General features: G+C 43.7%; 1 protein-coding gene across 1 annotated transcript in view; it reads left to right on the top strand.

Moving 5' to 3' along the window:
* Positions 1–1,557: 1,557 nt before the first annotated feature.
* Positions 1,558–22,591, top strand: part of LOC144752576 (opsin-VA-like) — a 400,680-nt gene continuing 379,646 nt past the window's right edge. The window contains exon 1 of the mRNA XM_078640464.1: positions 1,558–1,915. Within this exon, the coding sequence (XP_078496590.1) occupies positions 1,558–1,915 (358 nt within the window). The remainder of the gene's footprint in view (positions 1,916–22,591) is intronic.

The following is a 22,591-nucleotide window of genomic DNA, read 5'->3' as shown; positions in this document are numbered from 1 at the left end:
TGGCTTTAACACGGAGTTATGGCCAAATTATGGAAATGTGGTGACATTTTTCACCCTTCTCCCGCGAGGCTCCAGAAAATGCGAGCTGGTGAGCGCAAGTGAGATTTGGCATCCTCTAGCGTGATTTTCTAACGCGGATGGTCGTGGATGGTCACTAGGGATTGCGGTCTGAAGGCTGCCACTTGAGTATATTTGCTGCCACTCATGCAGATTTTCCACTCAAGTGGAAGCAAAATCAACTGAAATGGCTGCACAATCTTGTGCAACGCACGGTGCTGTTCACGCTGATTTTTCTGCACTGCTAGCGCCAAATTGCAAAGTGAGCAGTGAGACCTGCACATTTTCCGCACCTTGGCAGAACTCCACTCAATCTTGCAGAGTTTTTATGTAAATCCGTGGAATTCCGTGGAGTGAAACTCTGTAAGTTCCGCCCACCCCTAATGTTAGTATACCTCAGGGAAGCCTTTAATTTAGTGACAAGCATGCAAGCGGTGTGACAAAAACTGTAGAAATTTGTAATGTGTGGTGATGTGCATACTGCATGCTGTTTGATGTTACGTGATCTATTTCATTTATGAGACCACATACTACCATCTGCCCCTGTGAACGTACGTGGCCCCATTAAAAGACATACACCCTTTGCATGTGTTTTTTATCCTTGTACACCATGGTAATGGATCGGCAAGCCTCCCTCTGGGAAGTCCCACTCTGCATTTCTCCTAAAGGAGTCTTTTGCAAACTTGATTTCACACATTATTGTGTTGACTTGCTGAGTGCTTCCCTACATAAACCATCACAGACTGTTTTGAATGTTGCTATTTATCCAACAATGTCGTGCGTGTGTCCGTTTGGGGGTCACCTCTCCCATGAATGTGGTTCTATTCCAGTTTTGCACTGTATACATTTCGAAGTCTTTGGGTGTTTTTAACGTACGCCTCGACCCTACGGCCGTTCCCTGCCAATGTGTAATGCTGAATGACTCGTGTACAGTAATTCGCCTTGTGTGCGTGCGCGTTTCATTTGATAGCTCAGCAGCAGTGCGCGCCTTCCCCACGCCGCTGCTTGATTCTGAGCTGCTGAGCATCCGGCTCCGCATTCACTTCTCACTCGCATCAAACAAGCGGCGAGGGAGACTCCCCCCTCCCCTCTCCCAAGAAGGCCGGGTTTCTTTACCTCTTTCTTTGAAGGATGGCGAGCAAAGTCTTGCGCTTTACTACAAAAGAGACATGCTCACGGACAAATTATTTACTGCTCTTGGCCGTCACTGGAAGCATCAGGAGGAAGCTGGCGGCTCCCGCCGTCCTGAGTCCCTGCAGGCAGAGATCAGCGGCCGCAGCGCCTTGAAAGAGAGAGGGGGAGTCCTGACGCTGGAAGGTGCGAGCCGCGTGTGCGATAAACGTGACAAAAACTACAAACAACTTTCTAAGCTCACGAGGGAAAAACATGTGTTTGCAAGCGATTTTAGCGGGAATTCGAATTGCTAAAGTCTACCTCAAGATGCTGAACTAACACGGGGCGCGCCAGTCAAGGACCCCTTCGCTTCAAGGCGCTCAAGCGATGGCTGACGCACTTGCGAATGTATCTCTCCTCCCCGAGGCAACGGAGGACACCACGCCGTGGGACCCCTTCCAGCGGACGCTGAAGACGGTGCAGCCCTGGAACTTCAAGTTTCTGGCGGCGTTCATGTTCCTGGTCACGGCGCTCTCGCTCTCGGAGAACTTCATTGTGATCCTGGTGACGGCCAGGTTCAAGCAGCTGCGGCAGCCGCTCAACTACATCATAGTCAACCTGTCGGTGGCCGACTTTCTCGTCTCCCTCATCGGCGGCAGTATCAGCTTCTTGACAAACTCGCAAGGTTACTTCTACCTGGGCCCCTGGACCTGCGTGCTCGAGGGGTTCGCCGTCACTTTCTTTGGTAAGAGTATTAGTTACACGATGCAAGCAGGATCGTCACAAAACCTGCCTGCGGTTTGATGTTTTTGGAGACATGGTGGGAAAAGTATTTTAAAGTTACTTAAGTTGTCAAACGTTTTGGTAACTGTTTTTTATTCTCAACGCGTTGAAATAATATTAGTAGTAATTACTATATTAACAAGGATTTGCAAAACCAATACGTTTGACTTTTGTATGACCTGATCTTGCTAATGTGTAACCATTGAGTGTGGCTCAATGGTTAGAGCGGCAGACCCCGATGCAGAGGTCTAGCCCGGGACCAGGGTTCAATTCCCCGCCTCGGCGGGTCTTGGGCTCAAAAATTCCACGGACCTGATAATTCTCACCTCAGTGCCTATTCCAATCATGGAGTCCCACTCTGCAACCCTGGGTAATAGCTTGCTTAATCTCCACAATGAACCCCACAACGCTAAGTATGCCTGGCCTCCACCTTGGGGGTGGCCAGGAGTGGACACCTCACAGGGAAAGCCAGGATGGGTTCCACAGCGGTATTCGTACAAGCGCCTTGAGACCCTTGCGGGTGAGTAGTGCGCTATACAAGTATCAATTTATTTACTTAACATCTAGTCACAAATTAGCACACATCATACATCCGTGCACATATGCAAAAACAGCATTATGTCAGACCAGCCGAGCACTGCCACCCTTTCAGTGAAACATGCTATACAGCAGTATGAAACACACTGGGCAGGATTTGACAAACATTTCCTGGTGCGTGCATTTAAGACACTCCTTATAGCAGTTGGAAAGTATAACATTAGATAAGTACTTTAAAAAAAACACTACTTCCTACGGAGCACGGTCTTTGCTTATTACTGTTTCTATCCTCAGGCATGCAGGTAGGAGGATCTCACGAGTGCAATAACATTCTTACTCCAGGAAACATTTATTTTCAGGATAAGCTTCCAGCAGCTAGATTGAAAAGCAACACAGTGGGATTTTACTTAAGCACTGCACTTGATGGGCCGGAGGTAAAGTAACGTCAGGGAGAAGTGGGACATAGCTTCATGAAGTCATGAGGACACAATGAAATGGGAGTCGGACGTACTTTTCGATTCATTGTAAAGCAAATGTGATTGGTGTACTTACAATGATAAATATTCTTGCGGAGCAAATGAAGTGTTGTATGATATATAATTGTTAAAGTATTTGCAAAGTACAGCTGCTTCCCCGATCATCACCACATGAGTACTACGTGGAATGCTGACATAAATATCACCTTTACACAAGAGTGATCAGCGCACACGATTTTCTTGTTCATAGACATATAATGTGCATCATAATACAACACAGGTTGCCAAACTTCAATCAAATATTCTTTGGTTTTTTTAAACTTCTTTATTCAAATCTTCTTAAAATCAGAACTTTTCAAGTAGCCAACAAGTTTTGTCTCTTCACAAGAGACTTCTTCAGGGCTTCACTCGTCCAAAGGATGAAGAACTCAAAAAACATGTTCCTTCACATTAGTCATGTCCTCCCTAAATAAATATATGCGTGTTGTGACACAATTCTCTGTTCACTCTATCAGCATCTCCCTTATTTTGTTGGTTATCGATCTCTCTAAAGGCAAATCTTTGATTTGGCTGTATACACAAGTTGATTTGGACCGTTAATACAATTGTGATGCCCCATAGGCTTTGGAACACCCCATTTGAGAGACTGATAACCAACTAAATAAGGGAGAGACTGATACAGTGACTAGAGAATTGTGTCACAGTGCGCATATATGTATTTTGGGAGGACATGAAGGAACATGGTTTTTGAGGTTTTCATCCTCTAAACAACAGATTAAGCCCTAAAGAATTCTCTTGTGAAGAGACGAAACGTGTTGGCTATTTGAAAAATTCTGATTTTAAGAAGACCTGAATAAAGACTTTATAAAAAAAAAAGAATACGTGAATGAAGTTTGTGCAACCCATGTCACAGTATGATGCACATTATAAGTCTACGAACAAGAAAACTGTGTGTGCTGATCACTCTTGTGCAATAGTATTTCGGAGTAGTACTCCTGTGAGGAAGACTAGGAGACTGTTCTCTCTGATCAGAGCACCTCATTAAGTTGACCAGATTCACTGAATGCGATAGGTGCGATTCCCTTTGCATCAGTCTCACTAATTGTAAATCACTCATAAATGTTACCTGTTCTAGTAGCACTGACTTGTGGAAAGCCAAATGCCATAGCACAGTAGTAGTATTATTATTTATTCAAACATTATTCAATAATGTTAAAAGCATACGAAATAGACATCAAAACTTAATATAAAACACTCTTAAAAGCATCAACATCATACATATACAGGTACAGCCTTATAAAACAGTGTTAAATTCACTGGTCTAAACTGATTAAAAAGGCATCCCATTTTTTACACACTGAGAATTTTCAAGAAGCAGACAGACATTATTACAAATCTCGTGATTGCCAAACTTCTGCAAGTATATTAGGGCTAAATTACATTAATTACATCATATATATACACCCATTTAGATAGGAATTGAAACATGTTTTGTCAAATAAGAGTAAAAACCACAAAAAAATACAAAATGAAGCAAACTTTGCAGAGACCTTTCATCGCAAGGGCATAAGAGAATGGAGGCTCAGTCAAATTGACCAAGCTGCCATCTATCATTCCTAAATGGAATCTAGGCAGAAGGGACCTATCCAGCAAGTAAGGTAAAGTCCAAATATGGCTCTACTCCAGGGGAGATTTTGACCATAACATACTCCTTGCTCTTAATTATAGTAAACTCCGATGATTCCCTCTCCCGTTGCTTCAGGGACAAAAACAAGTTCTTCAGCCCTGATCTTTCCCCCTTTGATATACCTGTTGGATTGAGAAAAATAGATGGTCTTCCCAAGACGATACATATTGTCTTCATGTATTGTAACCAGGGGATACAGTGCCCCCTATCAGACAACAGAAGTAGCTCGGCCTTCACATATGTATGGACTGGGTTAACAAAAGTCTAAGATGCATTGAATGCGTTTTAAGAGCAAATATGAGGTAGTTAGATGGAAAGTGATGCCCTTCTCACTTGAAGGCCAACCCAACTACTATATAGCACTAACACTGCATTAGTGCTTAATCCAAGAACTAATGACAACGCCAAAGAACAAGACTTTGGGGAGGCGGGCAGCATTTTAATCATATCTTCTTTCAGAATTTACGTTGACAAGATAATACTTGTGTCCATTAAGCAGTGACATTGTTGATGCCCTGACATTTCCCCACTTCATTCATCCATCCCTTCAGTTGCCCACAGTGCAATACCCCTGTGGTTCCCCAGGTCCCCCACATATGTTTGTTCTTTTGTGGGTGGCCATAGGCTCTATATGTTGGGAGATCAAGTGCCAACCAGTGGTCCAATCCATGAGCTCAGATTTCCAGGTCAGGAGAGTTCACAGTTGGCTATTCGTGTGTGATATCCCTTTTTGCAATTATAACACCAATGTAGAGGAGTGTTTTTGTGTATCTCTTCAGATCTAATTCGTGTAAGACATTGAGTAGGGTCATCTTATGTGAGTTATATATAAATCTCCCCAGTGTGTGTGAGACATTTTTTGGGTTACCCTGCACCAAATGTATCACATGACATACCTAGAAAATGTGGATGGAGTCATTCTCTGACTTTTTGCATCCTATGCATTTTGGGTAGAAATCGTGCACACAGCAACCAGAGTTTTTTTCGTGTCAGATATTACATGTTTGAATTGAACCAGTCAAAATAGGACGGTGATTGTCACTTCCATCTGGCTATTGAGCTGTTGTATCTCTACCCCTCATCAAGTGGGCCAATGTCTGACTCCCACGTCTCGTGTGGTGCAGTGAAGTAGTCTGGAGGGTTGCTGACAAGTGAACAGTATAGCTGTGCTATCTGTGTCTCCCCGTCTCATCCATCAGCAACCTTTCTTTGAGAAGAAGAAATTCTGGCACAGCATCACGTGGTTTTAAATACGGGGAGAGGACATACCACAGCTGGAGATACCTGAAGAACTGTTGATTGTGTATGTAAAAACTCAGACAGGAGGCCTACAAACGAGCAGATGGTGTTTTGTGTCACTATGTCTCCTAGTTTGGAAATGTTATTGGCTTCCCACCCTCTTAAGCCTCAGGGAGAGCCTACTTTGACCAGCAATGAACTGTTTAACACAGGGTCTCCCCTGTAAGATATCTAACTGCAGAGAAACAGGGGACATCCATGAAAGCATAATGTTATGATGCTGCTTAGGTCTGCTTCAGAAGGTCTGCCACTCTCTTGTACTCTGTAAGGGTTTCTTTCTCCACTCTGCTTTGCTCTGACCTTGAAATACCAGAGTCTTAGATATATCAATGGTAAAGGTTGTTAAGCGTCACAAAACTAAAAGTGACAAACTGGGTGTCCACTAACTGGCCAGCAGCTTTTATGAAAACACCCACTACCTAAATAGACTTGGTTGTGCTGATCGTACAAGAGCCAACTAAAACAGGTGGACTTTAAGGTCTTTCAGAAAACAAGTAAGGATACAGATAATCAGATGTCAATAGAATGATTGCTCCATGTGAAGGCCTCTTGGTGCTGGAAGCATTTACATCTGTTCAAGTTTAAACCTGGAACATATATGCATGCAACGACGGTATGTTTGAGTTTGGTGGTACAGAACACTATTCTCCCTGTGAAGTGGGAGGGTATGATCTCAATATGTCACCCAAAGGACAGATAGGCAAGCTTTCAGAAAATTGTTTCAGTAACCAGCAGCCAGTACAAAGCTATAACTATATGGCCTCTCCTTTTTAAGCAACTAATCATATGTAAAACTGTGTTCTGAAACCAATGCAGATTTTTATCTCTGTCACTTGCAAACCATCAGGTTGTGCATTGGCATCTTCCCTACCACCATATATTTTAGCTAAAGTGGCTGAAGAGGCTTCCATGACTTCAGTGTCTTAGGCTTCTGAAATGGAAGAAGCAGCTGATGAACATAGTTGGAGTGCAGCAGTCCTGTCAGGTTTGAAGAGGGCTCTAAGGCATCTATCCTGGTAGGAGGTTTAAAACATGTCTGCACGCATCTGTTCAGTTGAACTAAGAAAGCTGAGACATGTGGGGACCTGTATGAAAGTTGAGACATGTGGTGACCTGCATCCTAGAGAGAGACACTAATTTAACATGATGAAAGGAAGACACAAGTAGTGAAATGTGGGACATGCATGCTGGGCAAAATCATAATACTATGAGAGAGAACAGAACATAGAGGGCACTGATGTGATTGTGTGCCATTGGCGTCCTTTTGAACAGGTGCCACTAAGGTATACAAATTATTAAATGTGACAGATGCGCAATGGTCTATGGATTGCGCGCTCTCACTACACCTCTTGTGAGAGGGAGGGACTCACCCTCCTGATTAATCCAGACAAGGAATAAATACCCTGAAGGCCATTGGTTTGTACAGATATTGTTTTAAAATGCAAATTAGTTTTGGTGTTGCTGCCTTTTTGTACGCTGATGTGATTATAACATGCTTTCCAGTTCCTCTTTCTGTTTGGCATTCATTGATTAACACCTCACTGTGGCCAATCTGCTTCCCTAGCTCATGAAAAAATATTCAAGTAATTACTTGGGGGACAACACAAACCTGTGGGGGCATAATCTTGCTGTTGCTTTTCCCGGTGGGGGACATCCTCTCTCCATACCCCCCTCAGCCACCGCAAGTCTCCTCCGCAGCCGCCCAGCGAGGGGGGGCAAACCGGCCCTAATCGGACGCCAAGAACTACCCTACCCAGGCGCCATAGCGGCCCGACACGCCGCACCTGGACATCTCGCGCCAGGAGGCGCATTAAAGGCACTCCAGCCCCGGCGGAGCGGGGGACAACACAAACCTGTGGGGGCATAATCTTGCTGTTGCTTTTCCCGGTGGGGGACATCCTCTCTCCATACCCCCCCTCAGGCGCCGCAAGTCTCCTCCGCGGCCGCCGAGCGAGGGGGAACAAACCGGCCCTAATCGGATGCCAAGAACTACCCTATCCAGGCGCCATAGCGGCGCGACACGCCGCACACGGACATCTCCCGCCAGGAGGCGCATTAAAGGCACTCCAGCCCCGGCGGAGCGGGGGACAACACAAACCTCTGGGGGCATAATCTTGCTGTTGCTTTTCCCGGTGGGGGACATCCTCTCTCGATACCCCCCCTCAGCCGCCGCAAGTCTCCTCCGCGGCCGCCGAGCGAGGGGGAACAAACCGGCCCTAATCGGACGCCAAGAACTACCCTACCCAGGCACCATAGCGGCGCGACACGCCGCACACGGACATCTCGCGCCAGGAGGCGCATTAAAGGCACTCCAGCCCCCGCGTCGCGGGATCGCGCGCGGGACCGCGCCGGGCTAAGCCCAGGCAAAGGGCGGGCCCTCTGTGGCCCTCAGAGGCCTAAGGAGGACGGGACGGGGCCGCCCACCTTGAATTTGTGAGTCCAGGATTAGACGAGGTAAACCACATCTGTTTTATTTCACCGTATTATCTATTGACTTTGCCTCTGTCCTAGGACTGACACCACAAAATGTCTTTCAAGGGGGATAACACCACTATGCCCATTGAGACCTTACAACCAGTAATCGTGGACCAAGCGCCCCCGTGGCTAGAAGAGTTAAACTTCCTATGCAAAACCACACATGTCCTTGTGGATTCGCCGTTCCTTACTGAAAGCTTTTGTGCATCACCTGAGGCTGCCAGCTCTTTGCAACCCCTCCCATTATCTAATGAAGATAACATTCAAAACATCCAAAGGCCCGCTATTCATGACTCCTTATCCCCTATAAGGAATTGTAACGGGGCAAATAACATGGGGAATCAACCTAAATTGTGCTTAAGCCCTACACTTCCTGCAAGCAACCTATCCATGATTCCGGAGACTGCTGAGAAACTAGTCGTTCTACCATCTTCTTTTCAAAAGGATCTAATATCCCTTATTGATCACCTGGTCAGCTCCCTCATAACACCACTGTTAGACAAAATAACCACATTAGGGGATAGGCTGATGGGACTGGAAGAAACCATCAAGTCCACCAAGTCCACCTTGCCAGCTAACAAAAGTACGGTAACACCCAAATGTCCTGATCCACCTTCCGCCTCGAAAGACCCAAAGCCAACCACGCAAGTCATAAGAGACTTAACTCAACCACTAGCCTCCAATGTACCAGCCCTAATACCTCGCAGTCCCTCCTCTACACTTACTCTCTCGCAACCTGCTGCTCCTAGTGCACACAATAACAAGGTTACTCCCATCCACCTCCCCCCGGAGGCAGCTCCTTTTGTCTGCGTCCTCGCAGGAGTACCAGAACTTCCCCCAGGCAATATCGAGAGACAACACGACCTGCTGAACAAGGTCAAATTTTGGCTGACCACCAATAGACCCTTGCCACCCAACCTTGTGGGCACAATAATGAGTGTTAGAAGGGTGGGCTGGCTGGGTTCTCTCCAAAAAGATATTGTGGGTGATCTAGTACTTGTTAGATTCAGGCAGAGAAATATTGTCCCGTACCTGTGTACCTGCGCACCTCAAGTGGGAAACAGCCCAATCTCCGTCTGGGACTTGCACGATTTCTACCCCAGAATGTCGTGGTACCCCAAATCCAGTCTAAAGTCAGGGTCCAACATGCTAATGGGCAGAAGTTTTCCTACTCATAACCACCAGAAATCCTTGCTCTATAGTCCTAAGTACTGGAACTTCTATTAATTGCTGATTGATCAAATCTTGACCTGTGTATAGTACATTACAATTAAGTAACTTATTCCCACGGGTTGGGTAAAAGTTTTTAACATGTAGATATTATGTACTATTGTATGTATGTTTTATTTATCACTGTTTTGTACTGTTCGCTTTTATGATTTTTTGATTTAAAATAGAATAAAGCTATATATTATTATTATTACTTGTAAAATGAAACTGATATTAAGCACAACTTTCATGAAGAACCATTCAAGTATTACTGTTTGTCTCTTTCAAGGGTAAATAAGTGTTGAGTGTGTCTCTGCCAAATCATGTCAAATCATCATTGAACAGAATATTTGAAGCAAGCTACAGTCATGTGTCATGCTTTCATGTTGAACTGGAACTAGTACTTTGTTTTCCATTGACAAACGTCTCAGCATCATGGATGGTTGGGGATAACTTTATACACCATGTTAAATCTTTGAAAGGTGTTTCATGTGTTATTAATTGGTACGGTTCAGGTATTCTTTGTTAGCATACGAGATTAAAAGGCATTTTCCTGCACTGATTGGAAGTTTCTCATCCAATCCTTTTCTATGCGACCATCTTTCACCGGCTGCATCACAACCCAGACTTTCAGAAGAAGAAAGTCAGTCAAGGAACTTCCCTGTCACACACATTGTTAAATCTATACACGGGCAATTGACTTCTTTCTCTATTGATAAGCATCCAGGAGCACTCATTTGTATATCTAAATGGCTAGCTTCAAGGATACTACTTGTGGATTGTGCTGTTGTCAGCAAAATCACACCTGGATAGTACATTGCATCCTCGAACTGAATGCTTTTGAAAGAGAGCACATGACCTCGATGAGCCAAATAAAACTTCCAATCCTATATCTCCAGAAGAAAAATACACTCTGAAATTTATTGTCATGTAGCTTTGGTCCATGTGATAAAATGCTCAAGGTTGAACCATAAGATTAAATCAAGTTTTTGAAAATATGAGACTGCATCACCCAAAATCAATTTTTTGAAACTTTCTAAATGGGTCAAGCATCTTTTCTCAAGAGAGAACATTCAGAGTTATCACAGAAAGACAAAATAAATTCAAATAAGCAAGGAATCTTTAGTTACCTGATATCTAACCTTAAATCTTTTCCAAACAGGATCTCTACAAGAGCCCTATGAGAGGGCAAATTAGGCTGTATCCCTCCACTAATATGAAGAGTTACACTGCCTCCCCATGCAATTAATCCCATTACATTGAGAATTGCTTTAAAAAATCTTTTTATTGTGTTTAGGTCGATTAATTCTAATACCCCTAGTTACTGAGTAATATATGACATTTGCTCAGAACATACATGTGTAAAATAGTGTTGTAGTATTTCCTTTTTGAGCTAAGAGGGACTGGGTAGTACTTGCTGTATTCTAAACACCACACCCTCTACCCTCATTGGCTTTCATAGCTATTGTTTATTGTTGTCACTTATGAGCCCTAGAATTATCACCTTGGTTTCATACAGCCACATATTTGTAACACATTTGTATGAGTGTGCTTGGGTTCCTGTGTAGTGAAGTTGAGAAGAGGGATGATGATATATGCAGCAGTCGACTAAGCTTGTGGGCATAACTGTAGGTAGGGCAATCTGCTGTACTAGAAAAGCAAAATTTGAATGGGCAGTGATGCTGGAATAATTTTCAGAATGAGTGTGCTGCCCGCTTGTACCAACTTACATAAATTGTTGGTTTTTCAAAACAGCTGGGTTATTGAACGAGGGTCTTCAAATAAGCCAGACATACACCTTTTACAGTAGTATTAAGGGAAATCTCCCCGAAATATCTTTTATTCATGGCCTCTAGCGGTGCGCTTTGAAGCATGCATTCCTAAATATATAAGGCAATATTTGGTGAACTCATAATGGGAATTTTCTCTATTGAACTGGCACCTGTGTGCAGGTAAATTACCGGGCACAACAACCTTTGGACAGCTACGAATTACCTGGACTTTGTGAATTCATCTGTGGCATAAGTTTCAGCAGTGCATAAATCTCGTTGCCCTCTTGCGCTCAATCATCTGTGTTGAACTGGAACTCCAGATGCATATATATTTAGAAGTTACACAATACCTATTGGGAACATAGAGCCACAGCTCATGTAATGGCTATCACAAAAGTAATGTTAGTAGCAAAGTAGTTATATATAAAAAGTATTATTGTTAATAAAACAACCCAACAAAAATAGAGATTTACTTCTGAAATACTATGCATCTAGTAGATATAATGCCCCCAAATCAGTACTGTGCCTTAAAATGAAATAGTACACCTCAAATATTGAGATCAAACCACAGATTATTGGGCCATAGAATTTGCAACATTTTCAAACACTTGGGGTTTAGAGCCTTACTTGAGGTGGTGTGGTTCCCCTACATCTCATCACTGACTGACTTTGTTTAAACTTTGCACTTTAAGTTTGATTTTCTATACCTGAGAGCACGGCAGTAGGATATATCCTTTTGTGTGTGACAACGTTTCGATTCAGAGCACCGTTCATTTATTTTTGTTCTGCCCATTATATCAAGGTCCAAGACATTGTTTTTGCGTCGTTGTTGCGCAAGGCTAGCGTGAGACGGTACATGGATGGTTTAATATTCATGCTATCTTTGGGCTCAAATGAACTCTGTTCTGAAGTCTTAAATTTGATAAAATTAGTGTTCTGCATTAGGAAGAAATATGAATTTTAAGGGCTATTTTTCAATGTTTCTGATACGACTTAGTCCATCTGATTAGGCCTTTTTAAATATTTAATTCATAATTGCTATTTAGAAATTGGATATTGTGTATTTCTGGTTGGCTACCTGTGTCACTCTATCAGACCAATGCTTATATCCTATTCCATTCGTTATGGACCCCATTACGTCTATTCCGTGCTAAATTAATACAATCTGATACTTGTTGGCATTGCAAATTACACCCAGGGTCTTTACAGCATATGCTATTTGATTGCCCCTTAATTTCAAAATTTTGGTCTGAGGTTTGGGATATTATGCAAAAAATATTGCCTATTCAAGATGTTCTTTCATATAAACTATTAACTTGTAAATCGGTTGCTCTTGCACATCATCTCAATGACTCAGAAGAAAAATTGTTTAATTTCTTAATTTCGGCTGCTTTAAAATCTATCACTTTTTGTTGGAAAGATGCTCCATCTCTGTCTGTTCATGCTTGGTGGTTCTGGATCATTTTTACAAGAAGAGGTGCACAATTATCCCTACATGGGATTAATCATAACTCTCATTTTTATCAATCCTTTTGGTCACCTATAGATACATATTTGTTATCATGAATGTATTTTTTCTACTCCTTATTTTGTCTAACATCATAATTTTACATTATCTGTATGTTCTCAGTAACTCTTATTTATAGATTATATATTATGTACCCTTACTTCCCCTCCCCCATTCCCTTCCCTTTCTACTATTCTTTTTTCCTTTTTATCGATTATTGAAATTTATTTACATATTATATTTTGCTGATAATTTGTATTCATAAATTGTTTAGGTATTATTGCTCATGCTCACATTTTTTGTATTGTCTATTTCTGTTATTTGTTTTGCTGAAAAATTTAATAAAAATTATTTTGAACTAAAACAAGAAATTCGATATTGTTTATGATTTTGTACTGGATGACATTTTTTAATCTATGTTTTTTTCATTTTCTGGGTGTTTTTATGGCCTTTGGCTAAATAAAGTTTACTTTGACTTGACTTGACCTAAATATATTGTACAGAAGCTAAATACCTAAAAGACTAATACTTTAAAAGACTATTGGTTGACCAAACATGCAAATGCAGAAACAACAGTTGATGGACAGAATGCAGAGCAATGCCATACATTCAACCCAGTACAGAGATCTGGGCTTAAATCCATCGTTTTTTTGCTCACCATGCCGTTCCAGTTTGAACCCAGCCATATGCAAATCAGTCTTGACCCTGTGCCTCATGAGAACAGTCCAGCCCGAACTGCTAAGCCAGGTCCTCCCTGGACTGAAAACAAGCATCCTAGGACCGGTTTTGGGGTTTCACCCCTCTTCAGCCAGGATAGCTTAATTCCAGTGGCATGGCGAGTACAGGACCCACGTCTTGGCATACCCTTCCCACGTGGGTGACAAATGCAAAAACAACAGTTGATGGACAGAATGCGGAGCAATGTCATTAAATTCACCCCAGTACAGAGATCTGGGCCTAAATGCATTGTTTTTTTGCTCACCATGCTGTTCCGCCTTGAACCCAGCCATATGCAAAATAGTCTTGACCCTGATTAAACCCAGATCAGTTGACTGGGGGTGAGTACTTCCAGTGTTCAACACTCCATCCATCTTCGCCTTTGGTTTTGCTTTGTTCACCCTAAGTAGGCAGGGTATGCCCAGACATGGGTCCCTTGCTCACTTTGCCACTGGGTTCAAGCTAGCATGGCTGATAACGGCTGATTAGCCAGAAACGGGTCCAAGGATGCTTGGTTCCGGTCCAGGGAAGACATGGCTTGGCAGTTCGGGCTGGACTGTTCCCATGAGGCACAGGGTCAGACTGATTTGCATATGGCAATGTCTGAACTGGTGTGGCAGAGTGAGCTAAAGAATGAAGATGAATTCAACCCAGATCAGTTGACTGGGGGTGAGTGCTTGCAATGTTCAGCACTTCGTCTATCATCCTCTTTGGTTTTGCTTTGTTCGCCCTAAGTTGGCAGGGTATATCCAAACGTGGGTCCCTTGCTCACTTTGCCACTGGATTCAAGCTAGCCTGGCTGATGATGGCTGATTAGCCAGAAACCGGTCCCAGGATGCTTGGTTCCGGTCCAGGGAAGACATGGCTTGGTAGTTCGGACAGGACTGTTCCCATGAGGCACAGGGTCAGACTGATTTGCTTATGGCCATGTCTGAACTCGCGTGGCGAAGTGAGCTAAAGAATGATGATGGATTAAACCCAGATCAGTTGACTGGGGGTGAGTGCTTGCAATGTTAAATACTCCGTCCATCATCCTCTTTGGTTTTGCTTTGTTCGCCCTAAGTTGGCAGGGTATTCCCAGACGTGGGTCCCTTGCTCACTTTGCCACTGGATTCAAGCTAGCCTGGCTGATGACGGCTGATTAGCCAGAAACCGGTCCCAGGATGCTTGGTTCCACTCCGGGAAAGACATGGCTTGTCTGAACTGGGGTGCGCGAGTGAGCTAAAGAATGATGATGATGGATTAAACCCAGATCAGTTGACTGGGGGTGCGTGCATGCAATGTTCAGCACTCCGTCCATCTTCCCTTTGTTTTAGCTTTGTTCGTCCTAAGTTGGCTGGGTATTCCAAGACGTAGGTCCCTTACTCACGTTGCCACTGGATTCTAGCTAGCCTAGCTGATGACGGCTGATTAGCCAGAAACCGGTCCCAAGATGCTTGTTTCTGGTCCAGGGAATACATGGCTTGGCAGTTCGGGCTGGACTGTTCGCATGAGGCACAGAGGAAGACTGATTTGCATATGGCCATGTCTGAACTGGGGTGGCGAAGTGAGCTAAAGAATGATGATGGATTAGACCCAGATCAGTTAACTGGGGATGAGTACTTGCAATATTCAACACTCCGTCCATCATCCCCATTGGTTTTGCTTTGTTTGCCCTAAGTTGGCAGGGTATGCTCAGTCGTGGGTCCCTTGCTCACTTTGCCACTGGATTCAAGCTAGCCTGGCTGATGATGGCTATTTAGCCAGAAACCGGTCCCAGGATGCTTGTTTCTGGTCCAGGGAATACATGGCTTGGCAGTTCGGGCTGGACTGTTCCCATGAGGCACAGAGGAAGACTGATTTGCATATGGCCATGTCTGAACTGGGGTGGTGAAGTGAGCTAAAGAATGATGATGGATTAGACCCAGATCAGTTAACTGGGGATGAGTACTTGCAATGTTCAACACTCCGTCCATCATCCCCATTGGTTTTGCTTTGTTTGCCCTAAGTTGGCAGGGTATGCTCAGTCGTGGGTCCCTTGCTCACTTTGCCACTGGATTCAAGCTAGCCTGGCTGACGATGGCTATTTAGCCAGAAACCGGTCCCAGTATGCTTGTTTCTGGTCCAGGGAAGCCATGGCTTGGCAGTTCGGGCTGGACTGTTCCAACGAGGCACAGGGTCAGACTGATTTGCATATGGCCATGTCTGAACTGGGGTGGCGGAGTGAGCTAAAGAATGATAAAGGATAAACCCAGATCAGTTGACTGGGGTGAGTGCTTGCAATGTTCAACACTCCGTCCATCATCTCCTTTGGTTTTGCTTGGTTCGTCCTAAGTTTGCAGGGTATGCCCAGACGTGGGTCCCTTGCTCACTTTGCCACTCGATTCAAGCTAGCCTGGCTGATGACGGCTGATTAGCCAGAAATTGGTCCCAGGATGCTTGTTTCCGGTCCAGGGAAATCATGGCTTGGCAGTTTGGGTTGGACTGTTCACATGAGGCATGAAGAACTGGGTTTTCAAGTACCCAGCGGCGCCGGGGACACGCCCAAAGTCCTCTGGGTTCCCTTGTCTTGGTATACAGAGACACGGAATACTTCTAGGTGGTGTCAGAGATCAAATTTATTAGCTGCAGCTAGTAGCAGAAATCCCAGTAACACAACACGGTGTACAACTCAAGAAACTGCTCAATTTTACTAAGGCAAGACATCCCTATTTATACACAAAAAGGTACATTTAAAATGTACGCCCCTGTACCAAAATTCAACCAATAGAAAATACATGACATCACACAGCATCATATAGTAAAGCTCATTTTACAGTGTCCCAACCCACAAGTTAATATTTAGGCATATCTAAATATTAATCTGGAAGGGCCGAACAAACCCTTAATTGAAAGCGTAACCCATGAAATGAAGAAACAGTAAAGAAAAGTAGTTTCAGATAATGTGCAAGATAACAGAAACGTAAAGAAACTTAAAAGTTAACAAATGTCTTAAATGGTGATTGGGAAAGTAGATAACGATCTTGCAGGGAAATTGGCTTGGCAGGGTCAATTCCAGGTGAAAGGCCAGCTTCTGAAATTAACTCCAGTGCACGAACAAAACCTTAGTTAATTTATATATGACCCAAAAAAGGTCAGACTGCTTTGCTCGCAGACTAACTTCTGAGGCCTAGTAAAAGGCAACACCAGATGGCAGTCACGACACATGGCAAAAACCCATGTTTAGAAAAGAAAGTCGTAAGGAAAGAAACAATTTAGATATTGTTTAGGATAAGATATGTGCAAGGAAACTAAAGGTTAACGAGGTCCTGAACAGTGATTGCCAATTTCAGACAACGATCAGCTAGTGAAACTGGTTTTGCAAAAGGTCAGTTTCAGGTGAAAAGGGTTACTCTCTCTGCAGTTCATTCAGAGTCAGAAAAACCCAAGTTAATATATGCACGAATTCAGAAGGGCAGACCACTTGTTCATTGGGCCTACTTCACAGGCCTACGTGAGGGCAAGACTAAAATGGAGTCAGGTTTGAGAATTACAGAACTACAGACCCTCCTTTTGCCATTACGTAGGCAATAACCTAAACTCATGTCAATCTGAATCTAGGTCTATATCTATTCTCATCAGGTCATCAAGGTGTTGCTGTAACATCCTCTTATTAGCCTTCACTTCTCTCGGGACGGGTCTTCTCACACAGATTGTAGCACAAAGACTACAAATGGCGGGACCACACTGGATGCAAAGGCAACAAGAGAAGAGAATAGCCAAAACCATACCAAGGAACGTCAAGATCTTCCATCCCCATGTGGACAGTAGTCCCCAAAACCATCCTGTCAATGACCAATCTCCTTCGTCTACGTGAATAGACTCAGAGATCTTGTGCAATCTAGAGATGGCCTGGTACACTGTCGGGCATTATCTGGTATGTATATACAGCAACTGGATCCGATCAATTTGCATACTCCTCCTCGATCTGCAAGTATAATATCTAAAACCATACGGTTCTGCAAAGTCATAAGGCGGTCCGCTTGAAGCTCCGCTGTAATATTGCTCAACGCTCCAGCTGTTTCGTTAATGGTAGCTTCAACTACGCGGACAAGCTGTCGAATATGCCTACTATTAATCATAGGACCCCAAAAGGGCAGGAAACCCTTAAAGAAGTCTCCTACTTCCTGTGCAGCAGTATCTTCCTGATCGAAGACACCTCTACCATATCTTGTTCTATGATAGTCTGAGGAGGCAGTATATGTCGGGGGAAGCAGAAACGCCACATCACACGTTCCTGAAAAATCAGGTGGCAACCAAGTGTGGGCTCTGTCGTGACAAACAAAATATGTACCTTTAGCTGGCACAAACGGTGGAGAAGTTCTGGATGCATAAACATAGGTGTGATCACAAACACCTTTACCTAACTGAGCTCTCGGATTCTGACCATTACCCTGTAAGCACAATTGACCTCGATGTGGCACAATCCAAATAGGAGGAGACCTTTTTCGTCTCTCCTTCTCTGTCAACTTAGCACTGTATCCAGTCACATTCCAACCAATGTAAGGCAGCACCTCATCCTTAGGGATAGCCTTGTACGCATCAATATCTCTGATCATATCGGCTATTCCCTTTATCAAGGCACTATTGCTCGGATTGTCTTTCATGGAACGTAAAGGATATACCTCATTGGCATAGATAACCATAGTCTGGAAAGCCCATGCAGAACCATTAAAACTAAAGGGCAAAACCAAATATGGCATGCCTCTATCTGTTGTATGAGGCATAAGATCACACACCCAACAATTAGTGGTATTGACTACTAACTGATGCTGATGCAACAGCTGAATAAATGAATTGTTGACAAACTCTGATCTCCTTATCTGTTCGTGTTCAGGCAAAGTATGAAATTGGTGCGAAGAAACAGTAGTAAAGGAAAGCATAGGTTGAGAAGTTGGTGCAGATGTCAATTGTGTAGAAGGAGCAAACCAGAATATAGTAGCTAATAGAATACATAAAAGTATTAAAATAGATAAAGCTATACCACACTTGGAGAACAACATTCTATAATATCGGTTTTTCATCTCTTGCCTTTTATCGTCATTCCTCAATACAATCTTCATTTTCTAATGTTGCTCACGCAATCTTGACAGAGTACTTCAGCTGTGATTATTAGCAGGTCGTAGGGACACCGCAAGTCCTGCAGACCTATTGCCACTACTCAGGTCACAAACTGAACCGTTGGTACTCCTACGTGACCCTGCAACTGGCAAATGGTAACCAATCAAAAATTTAACAGAAAACCATAATACAGTTTCAGAAAAAGCAAGAGAAACAGAAAAACAAAAGTCAAATGCAAAATACTCGACGAAATTGTCTCTTTTTGATCTCAGTGTGGAAAAAAATAATGTTCAAAGTCTCTTTATTTATTCCGAGATTGGAGGTTGTAACGTAATTTAGTCGGCACAGTTTGGTCCGTAAACAAAAGTTCAGGTTCGGGAGTGTCCAATCTCAAATGTGGAGGAACAGCTTCTTGCAACACATTGTCATTTTCCAGTTCAGGGACACACCTAGGGACACGTTCTCCTTCAAAATCTCCCACACCCTCTCTAACCCAAGTGTCGTACGGCAAAGGCAGGGGTACGCGCTTCGTATGGGCAGCGTGCACCTAATTCTTTTTTCCAAACACCTTAACAGCAGTCCGAGTAGCCAAAAGAATTTTGTGGGGACCAGTCCAACGAGGCTGTAGGTTCTTTGTTCGTTGGAAGTTACGCACGAGCACCCATTGTCCTGGATTGAGGGTATGGCCTGGGTCCACAGATGCTGATGGGAGCTGGTTGTGGACCTGTTGATGAAGGACACGCAGTTTAATAGTCAAATCGTGCAAGTAGTCAATTAGCATAGGATGTTTGATGTCGCTATATTCCTTCGGTCTAGGGACACCCCAAACGTTGGCAGGACGCCCAAACACAATCTCATATGGGCTAAGTCCCACACGAGAATGCACTGTTGTCCTTGTTGACATAAGAGCCAACGGCAAAGCATCGGGCCATGTAAGGCCAGTGCTTGCTTGCACTTTCGCTAACTTAAGCTTCAATGTCCCATTATAACCCTCAACCAAACCCGCTGACTGTGGGTGATTCGCAGCATGAAATTTCTGCTTGATGCCCAAGCCCGCACACACTTTCTTCATTATCTGACCCACAAACTCACTTCCATTGTCAGACCATACAATCCGTGGCATTCCCTACCTAGGGAAAAATTCTTTAAGCAAAACCTTGGCAGTAGACAAGGCAGTATTATCCTTTAGGGGGTAGGCCTCTATCCATCTGGAAAAGGCACAAACAACCACAAGGACATACTTCAAGTTATTACATCTTTCCATGTGTATATAATCTATTTGTAGAACCTCGAACGGATACGTTGGAGGAGCAAAATGACCTGCAGGAGTTGAAGTTCCCTTGCCAGGATTATGCATCAAACACACCATACAATTCTTGACCAGATTCTCTGCACATTTGGGAATTCCACTATTCTGCCATACCGGAGCCAACAACTTGCATATCCCTTTTGAACTAATGTGAGCCAATCCATGAGCCATCGTAACAACTGGAAGCACATACGCATCTGGTAACAACCATCGCTGGTGCTCTGACAACTCAATCCAACAACCTGTAGGATCCAACATACCTGTAGTCTCTCTCCAAACACTCACTTCTTTCTCAGTCGCTTCAGCCTGAATCATTTTCACACTTTCTATTGTGTCTTCACACATTCCACCAGCCATAACCCAATTAGCTGGGCCTGCAACATACATACGGCTCATCATGTCTTTCGCCGTTTCCTTCGCAACTTCATCCGCAAACGCATTCCCTCGACCAACATCGTCCACAACTTTCTTATGCGCACTACACTTCATAATTGCAATCTGCTTTGGGAGAGTGAGAGATTCCAAAAGTTCATTCACCAACTGCCCATGCTGTATTTTTGTCCCATGCGAAGTAAGGAACCCACGCTCTCTCCACAAACGCCCAAAACTATGGGCAACTCCAAACGCATACTGGCTATCGGTGTAAACATTCACTCGTTTTCCTTCTGACAACATGCACGCTCTAGTCAGTGCAATCAACTCTGCTGCTTGGGCAGAATTCTGTGGTATGCGTGCTGTCTCAACAACTGTATGTAAAGTTGTAATAGCATACGCTGCAGTCGTTTCACCATTCGGAAGCTTAAACCACGAACCATCTACCCATAGGGTACCATCAATATCCGTAAGGGGAGTATCCCTTAGGTCAACTCTAGCTTTCGTTTCTTCCTCTGTACGAAGAAAACAATCATGCTGTTCTTGCACATCCGTCTCTGTAGAGATCGGCAATAATGTAGCTGGATTCAGCACATTACATCGTTTAATGTGAACATGACTAGCCAACAATGTCAACTCGTAACCTGACAGACGTGCACTAGTAAGGTGCTGTGTCTTAGTCCTGTTTAATAAGGTATCCACTGCATGTGGGACCATCACAATCAACGTATTGTCCAATACCAAACCAGCAGACTGTCGGATAGAAACAGCCGCTGCAGCTGTAGCTCTCAGACAACTCGGCAACGCCTTAGCAACTGGGTCTAACGTTGCTAAAAAATACGCGCATGGACGCTGCTTATCCCCAAATGGTTGTGTCAACACTGACAACGCACAACCTTCTCTCTCGTGCACGTACAACGTGAAAGGCTTACTATTGTCTGGAGTACCCAACACAGGAGCCGAACACAATGCATCGCGTAGTTTAGAAAAACTTTTCTGACATTCGTCAGACCAAGGAAGAGGATGCGGAGTATCTTTCAGAGTCAATGCCAACAGTGGTTTCGCTAACAAGGAAAAATTGGGGATCCATTGCCTACAATACGAAGTGATACCTAAAAAGGCACGCACTTCTCTCTGTGTGGATGGTACATTCATTTTCGCAATTGCTTGAATACATTCTGTGGTCAATCTCCTTCCCTCCTTCGACAAGAGATGACCTAAGTAGGTCACTTCTTGGCGACAATATTGCAACTTTGAAGGTGACAATTTATGATGAAGGTCAGACAAATACCGCAACAAAGAAAGAGTAGCCTCTTTACAAATCTTTTCATCATCAGCAGTAATCAACAAATCATCGACGTACTGAATAAGAGTAGCACCAACAGGTAACACAAAACCGTCAAGCTGAGTTTTCAATGCTTGACTATAGATGGAGGGACTTTCACAATAACCTTGGGGAGCTCTCTTAAACCGAAAGCTTCGGCCTCCTAATGAGAAGCCAAAAATATCCCTACTCTCCTCAGCAAAAGGAATACTGAAGAAAGCATTCTTCAAATCGATGACAGAAAACCAATCTGCCGAAGCAGGAATCAAAGTCAACAAAGCAGTGATATCAGGTACCACAGGAAACTGTGGCACTACTATCTTATTGACCTCTCGAAGGTCGATCGCAAACCTGTACACAGGTGGCTGAGAAGCATCAGTACGTTTAAGGACAGGCAAAACAGGACTGTTACAAACATTACCTCTCGTTTCCTCAACTACACCCTTCTCAACCAGATCATAAACAATCGCTAAAAGAGCTCTCTCACCATCACTCGAGATCTTGTATTGGGGAATACGAGGTAGCCTAGCATTTGACTTAAGGGTGACAACATAAGGAGGAATCTGCAAAAGACCAACATCATTTGGACCTGTAGCTCAAAGTGTATCAGGAAGCGAACGCAATTCCAGTGGCAAACAATCCTTAGACAAATACATTGGGGAAATCACTTTCTTACCAAGGGTAAGTTGTACTCCTGAAGGAGAACAATGCAATGTCGCATATAATCTTTTCAGCAAGTCCAAACCCAACAGATTCTCACCACAACCAGTCGTTAAAATAAGTGGAGCTTCCAATTCACAAGGGCCAATGGTAAGGGACAAAGGGCTAGAAACCGGATTACGAACTGGGGCGCCTGAAAATCCTACTGAAACATT

Source organism: Lissotriton helveticus, chromosome 5_1 (assembly GCF_964261635.1).
Source record: "Lissotriton helveticus chromosome 5_1, aLisHel1.1, whole genome shotgun sequence".
In the NCBI taxonomy this organism is placed as follows: Eukaryota; Metazoa; Chordata; class Amphibia; order Caudata; family Salamandridae; genus Lissotriton; species Lissotriton helveticus.
Note: the sequence above shows the minus strand (reverse complement) of the source record. Positions and strands in the feature narration are given on the sequence as shown.